The sequence below is a fragment of the Antechinus flavipes genome, chromosome 4 (genome assembly GCF_016432865.1).
Source record: "Antechinus flavipes isolate AdamAnt ecotype Samford, QLD, Australia chromosome 4, AdamAnt_v2, whole genome shotgun sequence".
NCBI classification, from domain to species: Eukaryota; Metazoa; Chordata; class Mammalia; order Dasyuromorphia; family Dasyuridae; genus Antechinus; species Antechinus flavipes.
The window spans coordinates 75,664,077-75,679,906 of record NC_067401.1 but is presented as its reverse complement, the minus strand read 5'-3'; the positions used below and the strand labels follow the sequence as shown (position 1 = coordinate 75,679,906).

General features: G+C 36.4%; 1 protein-coding gene across 1 annotated transcript in view; it reads left to right on the top strand.

The window, feature by feature from the left end:
* Positions 1-10,757, top strand: part of DUSP10 (dual specificity phosphatase 10) — a 43,688-nt gene extending 32,931 nt beyond the window's left edge. The window contains exons 3-4 of the mRNA XM_051993340.1: positions 3,354-3,728; positions 9,449-10,757. Of these exons, the coding sequence (XP_051849300.1) occupies positions 3,354-3,728; positions 9,449-9,714 (641 nt within the window). The 3' untranslated portion in view covers positions 9,715-10,757. The remainder of the gene's footprint in view (positions 1-3,353; positions 3,729-9,448) is intronic.
* The last annotated feature ends 5,073 nt before the right edge of the window (positions 10,758-15,830 follow it).

The window sequence follows — 15,830 nt, the reverse complement described above, 5'->3', positions numbered from 1 at the left end:
TCTCTTGAGACAGAGATGTCTTTGGAAATTGTTTACTATCCTGCTTAGCATTAAATTCCTGAGTTTGTGTATAACATGTGGTAAAGATTCCTGACTCACACATTCACAGAGGTTTATACTATATACCTAAATACATATATATATTATACAGAGAAGACTGGCTTTCAGCTACATCACTAAATATTCTCTGGGTTCCTGGGAAGCATCAGTTCCACTGCCACACATTTTCTTTGTCAAAGAATTTCAAATTCAGTGAAACATTCCTTCTCATCACTCAAAATGGAAAGAAGCTCATCAGTAGTTTCCAAAGTGCTTTACTATTGGCCCTCGGAAACAGTGTCAAGCATCCATAGCTCTAACTAAACTGTTCATGCTTAGAAAATTTTTGTGCTGATAACTATCCAGTGGGAGGAAGGGAGAGGCCCTATGGCCAGAACCATAGACTTTCATTCTTTAAAATAAAATCTTGTTAAAAGCCATCAAAGATAACCTGACTCTCCTTTCCTTGCTAACCAAATGAAGTTGGATTTTAGCCTTTCAGAAAGGGAATATCTGTTTTCTTAGTTTTTTTTTTTTTTTTTTTTAAATATACTCTCATTTTTCTAATGCTAAAGTGGTCAGATTTCTTGATGGCCACTCTGTTTTAAAGGGAAAGACTTAGTGTTTGCTTAGTCCTTTATCATAAGCTTAAAAAATTCCACAAGACTTTAAATATTCCTATAATTCTAGGGAGGAGTTCCTAAAATTATGGGTGATACATTGGCTTTTAGATATTGTGACAACAACAACTATAATAATAACTAAATTTAGACTGTCCTTTATGGTTTAAAGTCACAAATATTTGCCTGTTTTAAATATATATATATTTCTAGCTGTTGTTGAGAAGATCAATATAGACTAAATTCTCTTCTATCCCACTATTTCCCCACAGAAATTTTCAAAAATTATAAAAATCCTTAGATCCTAGTTTTTTCATTCCCACTTTCATCCCTTCCATGTATTCTTCATTCTTGCCATGTCCACATAAAGAAAAAAAATTTTTTTGCAGTTTTGTGTGTGTATGTGTATATGTGTGTATGTGTGTGTGTGTGTAAATTTTGTCATACACTCTCATGATTTGAAGAGGAAGCCCAGAGGCCATGTAGAACAATTCAGACTTGAAGAGAAATCTTCTTATAATCTGTTTTTCTCCTTTGCCCGTCTCCTTGCTCTCATATGCATGTATATGATTACATGCATATGTTTCAATTTACTTAAATGAAAATGGATGAGAAATTTGGGCCGATTAAACCTTAGAATATTTCTCTGGAGCCCTCAATATCTCCCCCTTCAGCTACATATGTTTCCTCCACTGACTCTCACCCTCAATTTGTTTTCTCACAACTATATTCAATGTATGTAGGGCTCCATATGCTCTCAACATAAAATGTACACATACACTCCAAATGGAGTATTCCATAGATATCTGTCATACATACTCTCTTCATCCCCTACCCAATCTCCCAACCCCCCCTCCCACCCTGTAGGCAAATGGAAGGCCCAAGCCACCTGTTCACATTACATCATTGGCTCCCCAGAACACAGTTGTACCAAAGTCTTTAAACAGAGTAGTTCTTCTTGTATTGTTTGCACTCAAAGAGCTGATATCATGCCAACTGATGTCATTGTGTGTCTTTGTGTAACTGCTATGGCAACTGGGCAGGTGGGGAGCCTCGAGCTGATGTCATCGGGAAAGGAGGTATAGAAAGGGAATTTGAAAAAGCTTGTACACAGCTTTTGAGTGTGTTTTTTTGGGGGGGTTATATTTTGGTGTGTGGGTATGTTGTTTTCTTTTAAAGATTATGTCCTTTAAGATATAACACAGCTTCAGTGTACTAAATAATAGTAGCCCAGATACTTTTTTTCTTGGTTTTTAGAGTTTTTGTGTGGCTTGTTTTTGATCAGTAGTTATTCACATCAGATCCAAAAAAATTGCTGCCTTTCTTCATTCTTCAGAGAAAGTGGATGAGAATCTAAGGTATGAATTCCTGGTGGGAAGTATTTAGCGAATTCCCTGAGAGATAGACTAAGTTTTTGTAATTATTTAGCAATTCTCCCCTGGGTAGCCATGGTAAATTATTGAACTTTTGAAATAGATTGATAGAGCAGAGAGAGACAGAGAGGGAATCATAGAAAAAGAACTCTCCTCCACCCTCTTTCTCTTTTAAAAATTCTGTTTGGGCCTGCCTTTATGGCCAATGTTATCTTGGCAGATAGAATAGTGATATTCAGGATTGGGGAGATCTAAATATGGAAGCCAATTATGGTTCCCATGTGTTTTGAGTACAGTGTTTTGAGCACAGCTACCTTTCTTCATTTTCCAAGTAAAGGCTGCTTTGTTTTTTGTTTCTTTTTTCTGAGTGAATTCAGTAATTATAGCATTAACTCTTTACATTTTTTAGGTGAGCTATTACCAAAAATAAAGTGTTCTTTTCATTTTCTTCTCTATTTCACCTCATCTCTTCCCAGTTTTATTGATACCTGTGTTATAAGATATTGTCTAAGTTCTCTTTTATACTTCCTGGATGGGTTACTATAGACAAAAACTTGAAAGAGAAAGACTATAGAAATTGTGTCGGATTCAGAAACTGATGAGGTAATAGACTTTCCATACTGATTTTTAGCCTAACTAAAGAGCCTCTTGGTTCTTTTACTTTGCTTTCTGTGTTATGTTGGCATTATGAAAGTAGTTGAATATCATTAGTATCTAAGGCATGTAAACTTTTATTTTTTCCCCAAGTTCAAATTTTAGTTCTGAAATAGACTAGATGTGATCATATGAAAATTATTTAACTGATTTGAATGTCTGTTTTTTTATCTGTAAAACTGTTGCATATAAAGGCTCATATAAAGAAATGCCAGGGCAAAAACTTACTATAAACCTCTAGATACATGTGAACTGTCTTTATCGAATATAAAAGATTGTTGAAATGAAGTTGGAAGGTAATTGGAACATGAAAAATGACATGCTTCTGTCCTTGAGGAGCTTAAAATCCAGTGGAGTGATAAGACTTATAAAAATGAATCCATGTATGGCTCAAAATTGAATTGATAAGGGCATATTTTCACCCAATGAAAGCATCCAGTAAAACTCATGACTGATCACTTTCCTTGTATAAGAATATACTGTTTTCACTTTATTTTACATATATACATACATCCATCTATAGATATAGATGTATGTGTCAGTTGTCATTTTAAAAAAATGTCCATTTCATGGCACCAAAAAAAGTTTTCCACCATTAAAAAAAAATCTAATGATTTTCCATTTGATTTTCTCTCTCTTCCTCTCCCCCACCCCTCCCTTTTTTCAGGTGGACTCAGTAGTTTTAAGCAGAACCATGAAAACCTCTGTGATAGCTCCCTCCAGCTTCAGGAGTGCCCAGAAAGTGGAGGGGGAGCATCAGCAGCCTCCAGTGTGCTACCTCAGCCCCTTCCCCCCACAACCCCTGACATTGAGAATGCAGAGCTGACCCCCATCCTGCCCTGCTTGTTCCTTGGCAATGAGCACGATGCTCAAGACCTGGACACCATGCAGCGACTAAACATCGGCTACATCATCAATGTCACCACCCACCTTCCCCTCTACCACTATGAGAAGGGCCTGTTTAACTACAAACGACTGCCTGCCACAGACAGCAACAAACAGAACCTGAGGCAATACTTTGAAGAGGCTTTTGAGTTCATTGGTAACTATTTCCTCTGGGAATTCCTTTACCATATTTCTCTAATGTTTCTGTTTTGAGGATAGGTTTGTCTGGATTCCAAGATGTTCCTTTTCTTTCCTTCCTCCTCACTTCCTTCTCTCTCTCCCCTTCCTTTTCCTCCTTCCTTCCCTTCTTTCTTTTCTCCTTCCTTCCCCCCTTCCTTCTCTCCTTCCTTCCCTCCTTCCTGCCTTCCTTCCTTCTCTCCTTCCTTCCCTCCTTCTTGCCTGCCTTCCTTCCTTCCTTCCTTCCTTCCTTCCTTCCTTCCTTCCTTCCTTCCTTCCTTCTTCCTTCCTTCCTTCCTTCCTTCCTTCCTGCTTTCCATCCATCTCTCCAATCATCTCTCCTGCCATTATATAATCAAAAAGAACAAAAATCAGTAGTAGTCCAGGACAATTAGAGCCTTGCCATTGGTCACCAGAATTTAGGGGGAATACTTTTTAAAAACACTTGCTTCACTCCTCACCAGCATAGCAACAATTAAGTTGATTATGAAGGATAGAGAAAATGGAAAGCTACCAGATAGGATGTTTCCTTCCTTTTCCTCTCTCTCCCCCTAACCTTATCTCAGATCATTTCCTCCCATCCTTGATACTCAGGGGAGCTAATGTGAGGAATATGGAATCTTTCCTCCTCTTAATCTAACTTTGTCTTGAAGAGTTGATTGAACATTTCTGTTGCTTGCTCCTGTCATCCACACATCCAGTTATGGTTCTGAAAGGGAGTTATCCTGAATATTATCTTCAGAAATTAAATTCAGACCTGTTCAAATAGCAAAAGGCCACTTGGTTTATAACAAGAGGTGATTGGGTGATCTGCAGTTGAGATGAGAAGCTCACATGAGAGGATAATAGCAAAAAAAACTCAGAGGGTTTATACAGATAGCCTTGTAAAAGGTGGGTGTTTATACAGATAGCCTTGTGAGGTGGGTAGAATATATAATATTCCTGTTTTACAAATGAAGAAAATAGGTTTCAAAGAGATGTAATTATGATTTGCCAAAAGTCACAGGGCACAAAATACTCCATCTCCTAGTGTTTTTACTAGCTTGATATTTTCTCTACCCCTCAATTCCTCCTTTTACTTCCTCCTCAGCTTCAATTATCAGTCTGACCTTCTACAAGAAGCTTACTTAATTCTCTTTCATTTTAATGCCTCCCATCAAAGATTGCCCCAATTTATTCCATTATATCCCTTGTTTGCATCTTTCTCGAGGAGTCTATAGGCTCCTTGATATCAGGGACTGATTATTGCCCATTTTTGTATTCCCAGTGTTTAACATAGTGCCTAGCATTCAATTGGTTGCTTAATTAATGCTAGTTGGTTTGACCAGTTAAATGACAAGACTAGTATTGAAAGTCTTCTGACTCCAAATCCAGGACTCTATCTATTACCCTCAATTCATCAACAAGCTTTGATTTTAAGTGCCTACTCTGTGCCAGACATGGTGCCAGGTACTAGGGATGCAAACATATATTGAGAGAGAGAGAGAGAGAGAGAGAGACAGAGAGAATGAGACAATTTCTACTAACAAAGCCTTTCATAGATTACTGCTGATCTAGATCCCTGGTGGGCTGTAAAATTCAGGGATTTCTGTCTCACTTCTTTGCACCATGTTCTTGCCAAGAGTAACATACCTGATGCTGTTCTTCCTCTAGACCATGAGGGAAAACACAGGAGGAAGCACTCTGGTCTTACCTTCCCTTACACTTAACTTTTATTTGCCAGTGGTTTTTGCTTCCCTAGCAAAGGCTTCTGGAGCACTGCTTGATTGTTGAGGGAGGTCAGGACAGGGTCCCATTTGTTTAAGAGCAGTTCTAGAAAATCTTGCAGGAATGTTAATGGGGCTGTGGTGTTTGTATGGGTTTCCTTTTTCAGTTGCCAAGGTTTTGGTTTTTTGTCTCTTAACTTGGCAGCCTAGCACAGAAGAGGGATGAAGCTTAGTCCTGGTGAGAAGGTACCATATTCTTTTTGTTTGCTCAACTAAGAAAACAGAACAAATAGAAAAGATCATACCTTTAAAGCACTATAGCAGTATCTAAAGGCAGCCAATAAATGCATGAATAAATGAATGATAAACAAGTGATTATTTTGCTAAAAGAAAAAAAAAGAGCTATTAGCACCAATGTATGGAAAATAGAACAAGGTCATTAGATGAAGGGGAGAGGTACCCAATGTTATCCAAAATGCTACAGCCAGTAGCTAGTCATTATCATATTAAGAAAATGTATGCATGGTCTACCTTTATTATAAAAATCAGAGCCATTTTGGAGCACCAAAGCTGGTTTTTCTCCTTTCTTGCTTTTGTTTTTCCTTGCATTTAAAATTTAATGTTAGAACTAGGAGATGCATTCATTAACACTCCTACACACACACACACACACACACACACACACACACACACACACTCACACTCAAGTTCAGATTAAAGAAACTGAGACCCAAAGATTTTTTGGCAAATCAAAGTCACCATCGAGGAGTATTGTAGCAGAGCTGGGAGGGCCCCATGCATTTGATGCTTTTACCCCTTTCACCGCGATCATGAAAGTAGCATATTTACTCCAGCAGTCATTAGTAATTGGTAATTTATAGTCTTCTCCTTTTAGTTTTACTAACCCCAAATTAATTAGGGCTATATAGAAACTTTCAGTTCCTTCCTTGACCATATTGGAGCCAAGTTTTGAGCCCTGAGGACATTCTACTTTCTGGCTTTGAGTAAGAAGGGTTTCATCATCAACATGTAGGTGAAAAACAGACTGGTTTGTGGCTTATGATATAGTCTGGCTTAATTAGAGCAGATGAGAAGCATGAGGAAATTGTTTTCCTTACATTAGGTTAGCCAGTCAAACCTGGATAATTTATAGAACTGGGAGAACTTTTAAGTAGGAGAGGGAGAGAAGGAGAGAATCATCCTAAAATATATAAATGTCATTCTAGTTAATAAATCAACTAATAAATTTAAAGTGGAAAATACTCAAAAGGACCACCTGTAACAGAGCTGGAAAATAGAAAATCAAAGATGGGGAAAATAAAGTGAAGAATGACTTGAAAAATAGCTTGGATGCAAGCAAGAGACTACTAATTGTTTGACCTATGAGTAAATCTTGAGTTAAGTAACCCTGACCACAATTTTGTGCTTTACCCCAAATTTTGTACACTTGATTTGAGGCAAGTAAAGCCAATTTTACTTGCTAAATGGTTTGGAATTCTAGCAGTACAAGACAACAAGTAAAAACATATAGAAGAATATATTTTAAAATACATGGTTCTCACTGTTTCATCTATGACTTTTGAAATAAAAATTAGGTTTAAAAGATCTGATTAAATTTTTGGAAGCGGATAAGAATAGCTTAGAGAAATCACATCCTGATGTCCTATCTCTTATCATGCTATTTCTCAAACTGACATTCATGGGAGTTTACTTTGATACTTAGTTTTTCAATCTCTTGTAAAGATATAGCTAGACTGGCATTATAACTTCCATGTGTTGTTGTTTTTTTATGTTTAATTTTTTAACTGTTAGATGTTCTTATATCATGCTCATTTTTTAGTGTCTCTCTTCCTTCCTCTCCTTCCTAGACAGCTACTTTTTTTTTTTTTTAAACAAAAATTTAAAAAGGAGAGCCCTCTTTACTTTCAGGTCTTCTTTTTTTTTTCCCTTAAAAATGTACCCAATGGTGTTGGTGTGGTTTCTGTTGCTGTGGCATTGGTACTATGGTTTCGTTTCCTCATTCATAAAACATGAATTTAAGCATTGACTATACAGAGGTAATATACTGTGGTCTATAAGTGATAAGAAAGTTTAGAGAAGACAAAGTCTCTTGACCTCATGTAGCTTTAAGTCTAGAATTTGCCCTATTGTGCTATATATGCAAGCACATGTATGGCAAGCATTTTGTTCTTGTTGTTTAGTTAGTTCCATCACATCCAACTCTTTGTGACTCCTTTTGGGATTCTCTTGACAAAAATACTGGAGCGGTTTATCATTTCCTTCTCCCAGCTCATTTTACAGATGAGTAAACTGAAGTCAATAAGGTTTAGTGACTTGCGCAGGATCACACAGCCATTAAGTGTCTGAGTTCAGATTTGAACTCAGTTCCTCTTGACTCCAGACTCAGCACTCTATTCACTGAGCTTTTCAGCAAATATTTGAGTACCTATGATATGCAAGTCACTGTATAAACACTAAAAACCACAGGTTAACTTTTCAAGTCTCCCTTCATTTAAGAACCAGTTAATAATCTGAAAAAATTCTTTTAAAAATCACTTTGAGGGCAGCTAGTTAGTATAGTGGATAGAGCTCCAGTCCTGAAATCAGGAGGACCTGAGTTCAAATCTGTCTTCAGACACTTGATACTTCCTGGCTGTGTGACCCTGGGCAAGTCACTTAACCCCAATTGCCTCAACAAAAATAAAATAAAATAAAATTTAAAAAGTATGAGAAAAATTGCTTTTTTTTTTTTTTTTAAATGAAGGAGTTTTTATCCTCTACTTTAACAAGTAATGGGAAGGGGGCAGGGAAGGGAGAAATTCTTTTTTTTTTTTTTTTTTTAAAGAATCAGTGAGGTACTTCAAATACCTGCTATATACCAGGCACTGTCTTTGTTTCTAGCGATATAAAAATTATAAATATTGTTTTTGGTACAAATACATATGCCTTTGAATGGATAGGTAGATTAAAAAACACATAACCAATTACTATTAAAGAAACAATGTGGCAAAATGGAAAGAATACTATCATTGGAGTCAAAGGACCTGAATTCATATTCTGGCTCCTCCAATATCTTTTTGATCTTTAGCAAGTTAATTAACCTTTCTGTACCTTTTTCCTTATTTGGGGAGGAGGGGGAAGAATTAGAGCTTCAAGGAATCTTAGAAGTCACATAGTCCAGCCTCCTTAATGTTCTTGTGAAGGAAATTATAAAGCAGACTTTGCTAACATGACTAGTGGGCAACATCCTCGGCTAGCTAAAAGCAATATGAGGATATTTGGTGATTCCAATGTCAATTCCTAACCCAGGGGCAAACTGAAAGTCAATGCAATCAAAATCACTAGTCTTCTGAGGTCTCTATACCCTACTCATCTTTGTCTGAAACATTAAGGCATTCCAAGCATAATGTCAGAAAAAGTTCTATGTATCCTTGGGCAGAGCTGATGAGGACAATCTGTCTTATAATTATCACTGCTTACAAAGCAAATTGTATTTCCCCCCCCAAGAGATTTTTAAAAAAGTCTCACCCTACTGCTCCCATATTTTTATTCTGATCAATTGATTTTTATTCATAAAGTCTCTTAGATGTAGACATTTATTCTACTAACTTGGCTAACTTCAACTTCATCTGGTTTCTAGCTGCATAAAGGAATGGGAAACTGATCTCATCAATATGGGGAATTCTTTGTATGAAAACTCCTTCCACCTTTGAATATCAGCAATTTATCTGTAATTTATTGTTTTAACAGAAAATTACAGAGCCCATATGTGTTGAGCAGAATTTGAATGCAAGTTTTCCTGACTCTACCCAATCTCCTGTCCTCCAAACCATCTTTCTCATTGTGACATGACTATGAAGTTATACTTACTTTCAAAACTATTTTAGTTATGTTATTATTTTTAATGGAGTCCATACTCAGATACAAGTAAACACTCTCCCCTCCTCCCCTTTCCCCTTCTTCCTTCTCCTCTATTCCCATTCTGTTTTTACAGAGGAAGCTCATCAGTGTGGGAAAGGACTTCTCATCCATTGCCAAGCAGGAGTGTCCCGCTCAGCCACCATCGTCATTGCCTATTTGATGAAGCACACCCGGATGACCATGACTGATGCTTATAAATTTGTCAAAGGCAAACGACCAATTATTTCTCCCAACCTTAACTTTATGGGGCAGTTGCTGGAGTTTGAGGAAGACCTCAATAATGGAGTGACGCCAAGAATCCTTACGCCAAAGCTCATTGGAGTGGAGACAGTTGTGTGACCACCGTGTGATGTTATTCATTTGATTTGGAGATGGAAGAGTTGAGATTGTTTATTATTATTATTATGATTGTTATTATTATTAATATTCTTTTTTGAGATTGGGGGTAAAGTTTGTTAATTGAAACAAACATTTAAATCCTTTTCAATTTTAGTAAGTGTGAGAACAATTTCATGTCGGATGACATTGAGATTTGTGTTCCACAAATTCATTAAAAACAGGGAAACTAAAGAGGTTATATTAAAAAAAATGGTAGGAACAAAACACCATTTGATATTGTTGTCCCACCTGACTTCCAACCCCCATTCTCTCTCCCTTTTTCAGCTACTTGTAGACTTTATGGCTAAGTAGTCTGTGCAGGTTCATAGACCCAATAAATTACACTTAAAAATTTTAAAAAAATAGCCAAAGTTAAGCATTAAAGATACTGATACAAAAAAAGCCTTGATTTTGCCAAGGCTGTTAATACAGAAAACACAAACCAAACCTAGCTGTGGTTATCAGTGAAATGAAGGTATCAGGACAGTTTAAATCATCTAAAGAATCCTTCACTCACTGTTTTAAAGAGATACTGTTGATTATGTTTGCTTCATATGCTGAGATTGGTTTTTTTTTTTTCCTTGTTTGTTTTGTTTTGGTTTTTGGTTTTTCCCCCTTCTTGGGTTTAAAAGGTTTCTAAACAGCAAGAAACTTGACCATCATGCCATATGCCTTTATCGGCTTCTTGTGCAATAATAAAATGTTGTGAGTGTGCAAACCAGTTAGAGCTGGCTCTTTAATAATAGAAAGGTAGGACAAACATGGCTGGCTTGGATTTAGGAAGGAATGAAACAAAAGCAATGATCTTTTATTCCCCCCCTTCCCTTGTTCTTTTGATTTGACTCTGGTTACAGTGCCATAAACCTTGTTACATATGTATATCAGAATGTACAAAAAAAAGACAAAAATTTATTTAAAAATATTTTTCGCACAAAATATTGGTGTGTTTCTGTTGTCTATGTAAAAAAATTCATTTTGATTATAAAAATGAAAATTCTTTTTGGCATCTGTGTCCCTTTTTTTTTTTCTTTTCTCTACCCCATATCTCTAGCTTCCCATTTCTTTTCCCTGGTAGTTTGCTTGACAAATAAGATTTTAATTTATACACACACACACACACACACACACACATATATATACACATATATAATATATATATATATATAATTTGGAGGAAGGATATAAAGCCATATTGCCTCAGGATGGAGTGTGAAACTGTGGAGGAGTATTTGAGGAGTGTGTGTGTGTGTGGGGGGGGGGTGTCACTCAGACATCTTTTTCTTCTTTGAAGGTGAGTCTTCTCTCTTCAGGATGTTATATATTCCTATCTAAACCTTTCTTGGTCATGCACAGCTATAATCATTTTGAGCTCATGAGCTGGTGCTCTTTTTTCTTCTGGGGCTCAGTGACCTAGTCTTTGAATGAAAAGCTCCATACACCAATTCCAACACCAAAATTGTAATGAACCTCCCATGAAGGACAATCTTCCCATCTGGTCAGATCACAGGGCTGGGGGTAATGATGCTCTCTCTGGGTACATTTTGCTCTCATTTGGTTCTTTTGGTGACATTTATTCACAGTTTCTTGCAGCTGTGTTTCCACAACTGCTTTTCTCTTCTCTCCTATTTCTCCTCTTTAAAATTAATTCCCACTCAAATGTTCCCTGTTGTTGCCATTTCTGACTCACTGTCTGGTAGAATTTGGTTTGTTGGCATTCCGTGGTGCTCTTGTGTTAGTCTCACCACCGCAGCATATAATCCTTTTGTTTCCCTAAGTAGGGTTGTCCTGTATTGATAATCACTCACAAAAAAAAAAAAAAAAAAAAAAAAGTAGGAAGAAAAGTCACACCCAAAAATAATGTCTAGGATTTTATTAAATCCAAATATGTCAGAAGGCCTGACAGCAGTGGTAATTTTCCTGTAAATTTTAAAGTTACTAGAACTAATAAGAGTTCAGAGAACACAGCTTAACAAAGGCATAATCACATTGATCATATTTATTTTGTGAACTTTTTTGCTTACAAATTATGTGTAGACAACATTTTTTAAAGATAGTTTATTGATGTCTTTTGTTTTTATAATCCCTAGTCTTCTAAGTCTTTCCCCACCCTCTACATGAGTCACCCTTGTAACAAAAAATTAAAAAGGGAAAAAAAAGCAGTTCATAAAAGTAAAGTATCTCTCCAAAAAAAGAGAAGAATATTCTTTAGTGTCAAGCATGGTCATTATAATTTCATTCTATTTCAATTGTGTTATGATGGCCAAATAAGATAATATTTGTGAAACATTTAGGAGAGTGCCTGGCATATGTGATAGGCAACACAAATACTAGCTATAGTTCTTTTCATTTACATTGTTATAGTTGTTCCATATGTTTTTCCCCCCTAGTTCTTAATCCCTCAATACCCATCATTCATATGTCTTCTTGTGCTTGACATTACTCAACATTTACCACCTTTTTAAGCCACTTATCCCCTAGGGGCATTTAAAAATATTTTAGTTCTAAAAGGAGAAATACAGATGTTGTCTAATACCTAATGTTGAGTGTTCAATGTAGGGTAAATCTATAGGCTTTGTCTAACCCTCAAACTATCAATTTTCCTCTGGTTATGTGGAATATTAAAGAAGCCAGATCAATCTTAATTTTTTTAACAATAGAATTTGATAATGTTAATTATCAGATATTAATTATTCATTTTGATGCCCAATGTCAATTTTCTGTTAGTTGTGTAAGTTTTTGTTTTGTTTTGTTTTTAGTTAAGCAGAAGAAATCATTGGTGTAGTTCATTAGCTAATTCCTTCGTTAAGGATTTCATCCTAGAATGATCATGATCAGAGTTCTGTGGATGTAAGACAGCTAACAAATATTAAGTATTTACTACCCACTAGGCACTGGTCTCATCACTGGCTATACATTTATACAAGCAAAGCCCTGCCCTCAAGGATTACATTCTGCTAGGGGAAGACAATACACAAAGAAGCTAAAAAGAAGAGAGGAACCATGAAAGATTTTACAGGTAGAGCAAGACCAGAGTGGAACCTGGAGAAGAATGCGACATGACTAACACGGAAACTCCTTAAAAGGACATTCTAAAAAGAGTAAATCAGAGAGAAACTATGAAATTTTTAATGTGTGAATTCTAGGGCTGAAAGGAGGGAGGAAGGAAGGGAGAGAGACAGAGATGAGCACAGAGAGAGAGACAGAGAAAATTTATTTTGAAAAAGGAAGTTTGGCCTGACAGTCAACAATACTGAGAATTAGTCTACCAAGAATTGATTTTTTTCCCCCAACTAATCTTTTAGAAGTTACTTCATCTCTATTTATCCATGAGGAATGTTAACCACTGCATGGAAATAGTATGGTTTAACCAGGCTATTTAAGAAACTTAATTCCCTCCAAATCAGGGCCTCTTTAAGTGCTAGAAGCTTTAAATAAGAGTGTGTGTAGTGAAAAAAAATACAGGTTTCACCTTTTATATGAACACTCAGAGTCATGTCTACTTTTAAGCAAAGAGAAGACAGATTTTTAATACTATGAATTTAGGGGACATTTGTTATATGTAGGGAGGGACAAGAAATAACCAAATTCAATGGGTTTAGCAGGATAGCAAAAGGAGGAGATTCATTATATATATTAGCATCTAGATCACCAATTGTTGTCTATTGAACTATTTATCAATCAACAAGTATTTATTATGCAAGTAGTATATTTACTATCCATTCTACCTATTCAATCACTCCCCTTTCAGGAAGCAGCATCTTCTGGCTCTTTTTTGATCTTTCTTCTTTTAGGAAGTTAGAGAAGTGAACAAATTAGGAGTATAGGCAAAGGGAATTACTGCAAGGTACCTTTGTAGAAGAATGAAAAGATTATCTGACATTCATTTGTTTTTAAGAATAGTTCAATAAAATAGTTGAGAGTAATGGACAAAGTTTTCTGAAATACAAAAAAAAATTTCTTGAATGAGATGGCATTTGAGCTGTATTTTTAAATAAGTAGAAATTCATCAGGAAGAGAGGGGGAAGAGAGTAATATAAATACAGCTCACACTGTAAACAAAGATACAGAGGCAGGGGTCCTTTAGGCTACTTGCTGTTCCTGGTTGGATCATAGAAACTAGAGATCAGGAGTATGCATAAAACATGGGATGTCTGGGTGTTCCAGAACATCCTAGAGTGAAAAGTATCATTGATTCTTCCTCTAAGGGTCACATTTATGCTCATCTTTAGGGAAACCAGATAATGGTGCCATGGCACTAAATCGTGGGAGGTGATTAAAAGTTAAGAATCCACGGACTTGCAAAGGAAACCAATTATATCAAAATATGTATAGATATATATAGATATATATATATATAGATAGATATAGATATGCACACATACATATATACATATATATTGAGAGAGAAAGAAAAGAGAAAAAGAATATAGAAAGTTATCACTTTAGTGATCTGTATCATTTGATATGGGACCCATTATTTCTAAGTTCCAACCATTGAAGTTTGTTGAGGAATATAGCCAAACCTATTCTTTAGGAAAATCACTTTTGCAGCTATGAAAGAGATGGATTGGATCCCCAGAGAACTCATTTTCTCTCCTCTCCTGTCCCCTCTTCATAATACTTTCATCCACATGTTGTCCCATACTGGCATTTCCAACTTACCATTTGGTAGAATTTAGTTTGTTGGAATATCCTGTAGCACTTGCATTAGTCTTGCTATCATAGTAAATAGTCTGTCTTCAAAAACAGGTGTTTGTTTTGTTTGTTTGTGTTTTAAATCCATATGGGATAGGAAAAAGTCATGATCAAAAATAATCTCTAGGATTTTTCTAAATCTACTAGATGGTGACTGTGTGAATAAAGAGAAAAGGAAAACAGATATGAGAGATGGAGAAACAGACACCTGGCCACTGATTAGAGGTGTGGCTGTGTGGGAGAAATGCCCCCAAATTGATTATCATGGAAAAGGGGGGTGGGGTGGGTGGAATGTGGTATAATTTGTTGATTACTTATCCCTTGATGCCAGGTTTTCTCCTCTCTCCCCATGCTGGCTCTGCCACCTGCCCCCTTGTTTTTCTCTGTCCTCAGAATTGTATAGAACTTCCCATCCCTCCTGGCATGATTTCCCCAGTAGAATTTTTTTCCATGAGAGCTATCAGACCATTGATAGCTTTCCCTTCTCCATCATAGAATCTGAAAACTGGAGTGCTCATTTCCTTCCAAGGTCTATCATTTTCACCCCAGAAACATTTCCTCTGTGCCTGGTAGGAAGCAGATCCAGAATAAAATTTCCTTTTGTTGGTTTCTCTCTCTTTGAAGAATGAAATGATCATTAAGTCAAGCAAAGAAATTATTAGCTATTCTGCCGTTGGCAAGAGAGAACTTCAGCAGATGTCCAGATAATTGAAGTGTTCTATAACTTCTATGTCATGGCTTTGTGCCATCTTTTTTATTTTTGGTTTGTTTGTTTGCTTGTTTTTAATTTCTTATCCATTTCCCCTTTGGATTTTGTGAACTTTATTTATTTTGTTCCTCAAGTCAAGGCTGAATGGATTTTCATATCCACCCTAAAAATCCAGTATCTTTCAAAGTGGAAGCTTTGTTCAAAGAAGCCTAATCAGGATTATATCCAGAGGATATACCTTGGGGGAGGGCATAGGTAACATTCAACATGATTTTATTCTCCCAAGTGGGGAGCAGAACCCTGAAGGAGGTGGCCTCTGTAGTAATAGAAGTGGCCTTCTGTAGAAGTAGACTTTCCCTTCTACTTCTAAATCTATGGATCTATGATCATCTGACTTTAGTGGAAGAAAGAAAACAGGAAGTGGTAAAAAGATGGCAGAATAAAAGAGGAAATTACAAGGCTACCCAAATTCTGCCTTGCCGCTCAATAACTTAAAGTACATCTCAAAGTGAATTTGAGAATGCTAGAAATAATTAAAATTTGGGATAAAGCAGTTGTCCAATTTAGGATAACTTGTGGGTCCTAGGAAAGAGCTGACCTGAGGTGGTGGTCTGGCCAGAACAAAATACAAATGCTACAGAAATGATAAACAACAAACCTGGGGTAAGAGGGG